At 45.9% G+C, this 9,970-nt stretch overlaps 1 protein-coding gene across 1 annotated transcript in view; it reads left to right on the top strand.

Annotated features, from left to right (window-relative positions):
* The window catches only part of ABCC2 (ATP binding cassette subfamily C member 2), a 91,931-nt gene extending 82,197 nt beyond the window's left edge, over positions 1 to 9,734 (top strand). Inside the window, exons 26-32 of the mRNA XM_007939966.2 lie at positions 1,003 to 1,129; positions 3,111 to 3,212; positions 3,658 to 3,801; positions 4,699 to 4,857; positions 6,150 to 6,316; positions 8,454 to 8,648; positions 9,605 to 9,734. Coding sequence (XP_007938157.2) covers positions 1,003 to 1,129; positions 3,111 to 3,212; positions 3,658 to 3,801; positions 4,699 to 4,857; positions 6,150 to 6,316; positions 8,454 to 8,648; positions 9,605 to 9,734 — 1,024 coding nt within the window. The remainder of the gene's footprint in view (positions 1 to 1,002; positions 1,130 to 3,110; positions 3,213 to 3,657; positions 3,802 to 4,698; positions 4,858 to 6,149; positions 6,317 to 8,453; positions 8,649 to 9,604) is intronic.
* Positions 9,735 to 9,970: the final 236 nt, after the last annotated feature.

Genomic DNA, 9,970 nt, shown 5'->3' with positions numbered 1-9,970 from the left:
TTTTTTTTTTTTTAAAGCAGTTTCCACATGTACCATTTAGTGACACTGATTAAATTCTTTCAGTTGTGCAACCGTTCTCACCCTCCTTTTCTGAGTCATTCCTCTCACATTAATATAAATTCCCCCCTAAGGTCCCTTCTAATCTTTCAATTTGAGCCTATAAAGATAGCTCTTTAAAAAGCATATTGCTCAAGGCAGACGTATCTTTACTAGTTAAGCTAAACTATTGTTTGGTTTTAAGAAGACTTCAAGGGATATTTTTGGTTGAAGGTTTAAAAGTTATCTCTGAAAATAGTGTCAAGGGTTCATCCAACCTTCATGTCTCCAAGAAGCCTGGAGTTCATGAGAATTTGAAATTCTGTTCTGCATTTTCCCCTTTTTGATGAGGATTCTTCTATAGAATATTTACTCAGAATGTTCAGTAATGGTAGCCAGACACCATCCAGTTCTTCTGGTCACATGGCAAAGGAGGCAATTCACGGAAGCCATCCATTCCATACCCTCCTCTTACTCCTGACTTTCCTTCCTCTGTTGTTACAATGAGAGGTCAGTTGTTGTGCCTTGGATGACCACTTGCAAGCTTTTAAGACCCCTGAAGCACCATGAAATCATGACCCTAAACATCCAGATGAAAGCACCAAATCCCACAAGGTTTCTGATTGTGCATAAGGAGGATCCGGGACTTTTAACATTTGTTTTTAAGAAGTGTTTTGAACAACTGCTCCAGAGGGTTCTTAGGATTTGGTAAGTTTTGGAGACATTGCATCATAGGATTCTTTTAGTTTAGCAACCTCTCCTGTTATCTTTGAAATAGTTTCTTCTCTAAATATCCAATATAAAAGCCTTTTAGAACACATGGGATTGGTGAATTGAGGCACTTTCTAAGAGTGCAGCCCTACCAACTCAAGTCCTCTAAGAAGGTTGTATGAACGCTTAGCTGGTGGCTAAGGTCAGGGAGTGAAGATCAGTGACGCTTCCCTCTCCGGCTCTGTTTCCTCCCAGGTGGCTTGCAGTTCGCCTGGAGTTTGTTGGAAACCTCATCGTCTTCTTTTCTTCTCTGATGATGGTCATTTACAGAGACACTCTGAGTGGGGACACTGTGGGCTTCGTTTTGTCCAATGCACTTAATGTGAGTCTGAAAGTTGGGAGTTAATTATTCTTAAATTGAGTCTGGGGTCCACGGTGGAGTCTATGCTCCTGATACATTTCTAGATCCAGGGGCACTGGGGGAGACTGAAGCCCAAACCTTGGCACCCTCTCTTACTAATTGTGTAACTTGTGGACATGCTCCTCAGCCTTTCGAAACAAGCATCAGCATCATCTGAAAAAATGGACATAAATGTTGTGCTCTTGGGCCTTAAGGCAATTTCAAAGGATTCGATCAAATACCTCCCTGTCTCTTTGGGTTGTCATTGTCAAAAGAGAGAATAACTGAGTCTCTTCTCCAGAATATAGCAATAACCAGAAAGTGTTTTGAACAAATACCTTCTGTGTTTGTTTTTCTTAAATCACAGCATAATTGGAGCTACTTTTAATTTTAAAAACATAGAATTTGATGAACTATATAAAGCGTCTCACTGCAGCATCCCCAGCATGACTAGGGGAAATGTTAAACACTATCACTTCCTAGCACCTGAAACCCACCCCTTGTCTGTCGGTTTAAAGAAGTGTAGCTGGAGTACTCTCTGGCAGTGAGACTGGCCAGACTTTGTCTCACCTACTTTGGCCATGTGGTCAGAAGGGACCATTGCCTGGAAAAGTATATTATGGTTAGTCGGGTGGAGGGTCAGCAAAAAAGGGGAAGACCCTCAATGAGATGGACTGACACGGTGGCTGCAGTGATGGGCTCAGGAATAGCAGGGATTGTGAGGCTGGCGCGGGACCAGGCAGTGTTTCGTTCTGTTGTACACAGGGTCACTATGTACAACATGAGTCAGAACTGACTCAACAGCACCTCACAGCAACAACAGCACCTGACACAGTGGCCAGCGCTCCAGTAAATGTTCGATACAAATTTGTTCGATAAGTGAATAGTGGTGGGTCATTTGACCATTTTATCATGACATCCTCTTGAACTAGTATATCTGAGGTTTACATAGGGCCAAGTGGGGTTTATATGGTCTTGTCTTCAGTAGGAGTTAATAAGGCCCCATGTGATCATAACAGGGCACCCAAAGGGGCTCTGTTATTCACCAGAATCACTGGGTGCCTTGTGCCACTGTCCCTTCACCACCCCATTTCTAGAGTAATTAACTTAGATTAGAGGAGACAATAACTCAGGGAACCATTTGGTTGAACCAAAACAAACGAACCATTCAAATATCAGCAATTCCACAAGCTTTCACCCGGACAGAGCAATTGTTCTTGGTCCACACAATCTGGTCCCCTGAAATGTGGACTGTCCCCCTTCTAAGGACTGCCCAATAGTACTTCCTGTGCACAGGTGCCAGGCGCTGAGTTTGCCTGAAAGAAACTTGCATCTGAGTAATCCACAGAGCGCCTGGTGTCGAGGCTGGCCCAGATCATGGCCATCCTTTTCCCGGTGGTTTAGATGTATCTTGGTAATGGCAAAGAGACACTAGAGTCCATGAGGAAAATAGCACAAAGCTCCACGTGGCTATGCCTACGTCAGGGCTGGGTTTTCAATCAAGCTATAGTTGAGTGAGAGCAGAGGGGACGCGGCCCTTTGGAAGGCCTTTTCCTGCCCTGTGTCTTTTCTCATGCTCTTTCCCACTTGTAGGATGCCATCCACCCCACCCCAGACAGCACTAGGTCTAGAGACAGGAGGCCTGAGTTTTGGTCCCACTCCACTAGTTAGCAGCCTCTCTTAACCCTAGTGTTAGCTCTGAACCATTCCAAGCTCTTGTTGTCCTCCATGCAAATACCCACACAACTGAACACTCATCTATCTATAGCCATTTGATGCACTTGTCTCATTTCCTCCCTGAAGGAGGTGAGGAGTTTTTCCACTTTTCCTTAATCTCTCACAAAGCCCAGTGCTAGATATAAAACAGGCACTGGGTTGACTGACCTATGGTTCATGAGTTGATGATTTGGTTTCTGAACTCAAGGTAAATTTCAGTCTTCTGAGTTTTTTTTTTTTCTTGCAGATAACACAAACCCTAAATTGGTTAGTGAGGATGACCTCAGAAATGGAGACCAACATTGTGGCTGTTGAGAGAATAAACGAGTACATAAAAGTGGAAAATGAGGTGAGGAAGAATTAGGGAAACCCAAGAAAAAAAAAAAAAGTGCAGTTCCTTCAAGACTATCTCCACCTGGTCTAGAGATTTCACATGGGGTGGGGGATGTAAAGGTTTCCTTTCCTAAAATTCCCCTCACTGTGACTCAAATGACCTAATTTCTTCAAACTACGAATGTCTTCAAAATAGGAAGTGGGTTGCAGGAAGTCAGGTCTTGGATTCACAAGGTAAAATGTGGCTTTATTATGGAGGTCCACAGAGGAGGCTCAGGGGATAAGGATTCTTTAATTAAATAAGGTGGAAACCTTCCGTGAAGTACAAATGGACTTTATTCAATGCAGATGCTCACAGGGCTCCCTTTACCTGTGCTGTGACATGAGTCCTGTGGGGACTGTTTGGCTGAGTTGCCACCATGTAAAGCAAACTTGCTGCACGGCTCCTGTCTCCTTGCCAGGCACCCTGGGTGACCGATCAAAGACCTCCAGCAGGATGGCCCAGCAGAGGGGAGATCCAGTTTAGCAACTACCAAGTGCGCTACCGGCCTGAGCTGGATCTGGTATTGAAAGGAATCTCTTGTGACATCCGGAGCATGGAGAAGGTAGGTGGAGCCGCACTGGGCGCGAGTCCTTGTGAAGGTGACGAGTTGAGGACAGAGGTGACAGGCAGTAGGACTCTGGGCTTTCATCATTTGTACGGCACATGAGGGTCAGGGTACTTTTCTCTGCCCTGGAGAGCTGGAAGGACACAGTGCCATGGCCAGAAAGCAGGATATTGACAAGGGACCAAACCGAGAGACTTATTGCAGCTGTAGAGGGCTGTCTGCTCTGCCCATTTCCGCCTCCCAGCTGAGGTTAGCCTCTTTTTTCTCAATGAGTTGACAGTGCTCATTTCCTGTGAAGGCCCTGGCTGTGAGAGGAAGTAGGAAGGAAACCAGGAGCACCCAGCCCTCGGGAAGGAATGTGTGGAGAACGGCAGTGTTGAGGGCTGTTCCCTGGAGAGAGAGGGGCTGGTTCTCCTTCTGGGCTGAAAAGTCCAGCACCTTCCTATGATGCTCTTGTTCTCTGCGGACTTGGGGTCCTGATGGAGGAACTAGGAAAGCTCGGGAAAGATGCTGAGGCCCACATCAAGGTCTGGCTCTCAGCTAACAGCAAACCTGATTCTTCTTTTCTCCTCACTTCTAAACAAGGATTTCTTTTTAAATCCATAATTTTCAGTAATAATTGGGACAACGACAGCTGCTGAGAGGAAATGGTGCCCATTACCAACAGTCCCTGGAGTTCCCAACAAGCAAGCTTGGGAGGTAGGGTGGGAGGGCCACTGTTTTTCTGCCCTATGCACATTTAAAAACAAAACAAAACAAAATCAGTTTAACATCTTCAAGATGAAGTAGCCAATCGCTAGCTCCTACCACCTGTGATTATGAATGCCCCCCGTCTAAATAATTTTTTTTTTCAAGAATCATTTGGACTAACACACAGAGGAACTGTGTTTACAGATTGGTGTGGTGGGCAGGACAGGAGCCGGGAAATCATCCCTTACAAACTGCCTGTTCAGAATCCTCGAGGCTGCAGGAGGCCAGATCACCATCGATGGAGTAGATATTGCTTCCATTGGGCTCCACGACCTTCGGGAGAAACTGACCATCATCCCCCAGGTGAGCTCTAGAACTCACCTCTGGTGCATGCGGTGCGGGGACCACTTGCTCTACAGGATACAGGGGCATTTTCTTCTTGGTGTATATTGTTAGCCCTGTCATTTCTGCAGTCTATCCAAGATACCTAAGCTAGTGCAAACCCACCAACCACTCCACGGAAGCAAGACTGGGCACTCTACCTCCATAAAGATTTACTGCCTCTGAAACCCAGTGGGGGTCGCTATAAATTGGAATCAACTCGTTGGCAGCGGGTTTGGTTTTTTTGGTTGTGACTGCCAGTTCCTACCAGTAGGTGGCAGCAACATAACAGAAGTCAACTAGAACAGATGTTTATTTAGCTTTTCTGTGGCCCAGCGCTGCAAGACCTATGCAATCAGAATTAGCAGTTCCGCCACAGAGGCTTGAAGCCATTAAGCTTTATCCTCCTCATCTGATGTGACTAAAAGATCCTCATTGCCTTCCAGTGGATTCCGACTCACAGGCACCTGACAAGACAGAGAACTGCCCCCACAGGGGTTGCCGAGGCTGTAAATCTTTTTGGAAGCAGACTGCCAAATCTTTCTCCCAGTGCATTCAAACCGCCAACCTTTGGGGTCAGCAGCTGAGCACTGACCACTGCACCACCAGGGCTCCTCACCTAAATGATAGGGGAGGGAAATTCTGCTGCAGGTTTCTACCAGCAAACGGAACACTAGTGCATCAGCAAGAAAGACATCCCTCTGGCTTCTTCTCTGGACCTACTGAGTAACGGCTATGATGGTCTCCTCTGGTTTCACCCTCACCACCCACCGACCTTCTCCTCCACTCTCAGGCGCTCTGGGATTCCTCGTTGGAACCAGTCCTCCTCTGCTCGCTGTAGCCAAGTCTCTCGAGAGTAGTTTTTGTTTGTCTGCTGTTTGCTCAGTTTGATACTCTCTTTTCTCCCGCCTCTTCAAAAGCATAATGCATTCCTCTCATGCAGTTGAATTCTCCCTCTCTCCCCTACCCTGATCCCTCCACCTTCAATACATGAGTTTTGATTGGGGGTGGGGGACATTCCTCCCACTGTGTTATGAGGTTTTGTGGCAAGTGTGAAAATTCATACATGAAAACAAGAAAGAACAAACCAACAAGGACTGCTCTTAATCTTGGCGCATCAGCCACTCCAAGTCGTCAGTGGGGAGGCCTTGCAGAAGTCTGACCACCAACCAGCTTTCCATCTGAGGCCTAGCCACTATTTCTCCAGGTCACAAGGAATACTAGTTCCTTTTCTGACGCCAGCCTCTCCAGCCCCCTTGTCCCTTGCCTTGCAGGACCCCATCGTGTTCTCCGGAAGCCTGCGGATGAATTTAGACCCTTTCAACAACTACTCAGACGAGGAGATTTGGAAAGCCCTGGAGCTGGCTCACCTAAAATCCTTTGTAGCAGGTCTGCAACTCGGGTTGTCCCATGAAGTGACGGAGGCTGGTGACAACCTTAGGTAACGTTTCATAACCCACATCCCCCACAGACAGGGGATATGAAGGGACAACCCCTCATATTCCTTGTGCCAGGCAAAACCCGGAGAGTGTCATAGAATTTCAGCTTTGCGGGTCTATCTCCTAATGTGTAAAATGAAACCGTTGTGAAGATGAAAGGATAAAACAGAAATGGAAGTGTTTAGAGAACCTTGAAACTCTTTCCTTTTAATACCTCGTACATGGAAAATGAGTTCCTGTGACATTATGGCATGAGTTCACAGACCACTCCCCTGTGAGGGATGTAGAAAGCAGAGCAGAGGTTCTCCACTTGGCTGCGGACTGAATCTGGACTGAACCAATCCGATGCCTGGTCCAGTCCTAGACAGGTTGATTTAATTGGTTTGAGGTGCAGCCCGGGCCTGGGAAGTTTGAGAAAATCTCCAGGGGATTGTTTTGTGCATGGAGTTTGAGGATCGCTGACCGCAAGGGCTTGTGGATGATGGGGATGTAGTTCCTGGCAAAGTCCTTGGAGAGTGTTGAAGCGTGTTAAAACAGCATCCAGCTTTGAGTCACAGTTCTTTACACCTTTTCAAAGTGTTTATGTTTGTGGGTGACATATCACACTTGGGCCTTCACTGTGTGTTCACATGTAGATTAACAAGTTGGCCTGGCATTTCCCCTGCAACAGTGTGGTTTTAACCTTCACGCCCTCCAGTCAGCCTTCAGCCAAAGCCTGCAGCTCATGAGTACGTCTTGCTGCTGTTCCAGGTGTTGCTCAGCGGTGCTTGGCAGGGGATGGACTGTTGGCAGTTGAAGCTCTGAAAGAAAGAAAGGACTCAGTAGCTCAGTTACTGGCCCAGCAGCATAGGCTTCACCTGGAAGCTTGTTGTAAAGATTCTGTAGGGCAGACTCTTAGGCCCTAACCTAAGTAACCAGAACCTGCGACCTGCACTGTAGCAAGAGACTTGGGGATTTTTGTGCCCATTACAGTTTGAAAAGCACTGCCTGGAGTGTTGATTCTTAACTTGGCTTGGGTTTCTGAGGCGGTATCTCTATGGAAGTAGAGATCCCCCTGGTTTGGGGAATCAAAACTTTAATTTCTCTAATAAGGGATGGGTCCTCAGGCTGGGGAGAGAGCCAGCAATGGAAAAGCAAAACCAGTGTCTCTGTAGCAGCCTATTACCATGGAGTCCGGTGATCAGCGTAGCAGTTGGGCAAAGTTAAGTAAATCGTTTTGTAGTTCCCTATTCCTACATTACAGAGAGAAGCTGGAAGTTCATCTTGGGTGACTTCTCATCTCCTGCAGAATTTTTCTTACAAGAGAATTACAGAACTTAAAACTTTCGTCTAGCCACCTCCTGTTTAATATGCTCTCTAATGGCCACAGCAGGAAAGAGCAATTAGTAAATTCCTGAATATTCCCTTCACATCATTTCCCAAAGCTTCTTTATGTTAGTAAGAGGTCCGGCTTTCATTAGGGGTTTTTAGCAAATTAACGTCATTTGCATTTTACAAGCATATTCGAATTTCACATACATTGCATCTCACACCGAGACATCGTGTTCATTAGATAGCTCCATCTCTAATCAAGGCAGAGGCCTTAAACAAATAATTAGCCTTGAGACTAGAATTACACATTAAAATAATGAATGGATTTGTGAAGGCCACTAAGAAATGCCACTGGGGCATTCTGGTGCCGTGTGGTTCAGTATTAATGGTGTCGGGTCAGATACTGCTAAAGTGAACTTGGTGGCATTAATGTTGTTTCTGGAGCTGTAGCTGATGGGCTGGAATGTCACCGTGGTCAAATGCAAGCACTGTTCCTGGGCCCGTGTTTTCCAAACATGTTTAAACATGAAAATCTCTTGGGGGTGCTAATTACAAATACTCACTCGTAGGCTCCTTCCCAGTTGAGAATGGGACCCAGAAATCTGAATTATTTATTAAGTGCCTGTGATAAGTCTTGTAATTGGAAGGGTTTGAAAAATATTGCCCATGACAACAATAAAATGGAAGTGGTTAAAGCATTCTGGGGCGATGTAGGAGAAGGGGTTTGGAAAAATCTCATCTGGAATATGAACACTGTCCCCCATGGACAAAGCCTACTTACTCCTTGGTCCTTAGGGCCTAATGCTTGGTTTCCTTTGTTGGCTGCAGCATTGGGCAGAGGCAGCTACTGTGCCTGGCCAGGGCTCTGCTTCGGAAATCCAAGATTCTGATCATGGATGAGGCCACTGCTGCGGTGGATCTAGAGACAGACCACCTCATTCAGATGACCATCCGGAAGGAGTTCTCCCACTGCACGGTTCTCACCATTGCCCACAGGCTGCACACCATCATGGACAGTGACAAGTGAGTGAAGGGTGGGACAGAGCTTGATGGACAGTAACAACGGCAGCTATGAGATCCTTACAGCAGAAGCTTCAGCCACCATAATTTGACTGCTGAAGAAACTGAGTCCTAGAGAGGTCCACTAATCTGTCCAAAATTATACCGTAAATTCATGGAAGCTGACAGGGCTAAGCGAACTCACTTAACGGTGAAATTGGAAATTATATATAGTTTTTAACTGAGTAGAGTCGTTGGGTGGTGCTAACGGTTAACACACAATTAAAGGCTGGACATTGCATCTACCCAGAGGCTCCTGGGAAGAAAAGCCTGGTGATCTACTTTAGAAAACTCAGCCCTTGAGGGCAGCATTTGCCCAGGGAGATAACCCAGGGGGCAGGGATGCATAGGAAAGAAGGACACAGGGAAAAGCTAACCACAGGGAGGAAGGGGGAACAGAGCTGTTACATTGTGGGGATTGCCGTCAATGCCATGAAACTAAATGGGTATGGACTGTTGAATGGAAAGCAAATTTGCTCTGTAAACTTTCACCAAACACAGTTTTAAAAAAGAAAAGAACCATTAGCCGTTGACAACCCTATGGAGCACAGTTCTACTCTGACACACGGAGGGGTTGCATGCGTTGGAATCGCCTTGATGGTGACTGGTTTATTGACTGAGGATGGGGAGGTTGAGGCCAGAGCCACGAGGGGCAGATGTCAACCACAGACAGACCTCCCCAACCTTCCCGAGTCTCAGCAGCTGCCTCTGTAAAATGACTGGAAGCCTTCTGCTTCTTCCAACTCTGACACAGCACAATTCAAAATGAAGGCGACCTCAGTTACCTTAGAAAACCATTTGGAAAGGATGGGCGCCTTTTATTTTTTGACCATAGGGTGATGGGACTTTCCTAATTATTCTTGTAAATGCTAAGATTTGAGATGCTACTTCCTAAGACTTTTCTTTCTTCCTTATTTCAGGGTAATGGTCCTAGACAATGGGAAGATTATAGAGTATGGCAGCCCTGAAGAACTGCTGGAAAAATCTGGCCCCTTTTATTTTATGGCCAAGGAGTCTGGCATTACAAACACAAACAGCACAACACTCTAGGACTATAAGGATCATTCCTTATTTTTAGTTTTTTAAATTTTGTGAAATATTGAAGTGTATATAAAATGTACATTTTAAAGAAAGATAATAAATGAACACCCATGTACCCTCTCCCCAGATTAGGAAAATGAGTATTACCAGGGTCATTAGAAACCCTCTGATTTCCCCTCTTCATCATACCTCCTTGCTACTCAGCCTGCCCAGAGATGACCACTATCCCCAATCCTGTAAAAAAT

The sequence above is a fragment of the Orycteropus afer genome, unplaced genomic scaffold (genome assembly GCF_000298275.1).
Source record: "Orycteropus afer afer isolate SDZICR_OR568_19922 unplaced genomic scaffold, OryAfe1.0 scaffold00064, whole genome shotgun sequence".
NCBI lineage: Eukaryota > Metazoa > Chordata > Mammalia > Tubulidentata > Orycteropodidae > Orycteropus > Orycteropus afer.
Note: the sequence above shows the minus strand (reverse complement) of the source record. Positions and strands in the feature narration are given on the sequence as shown.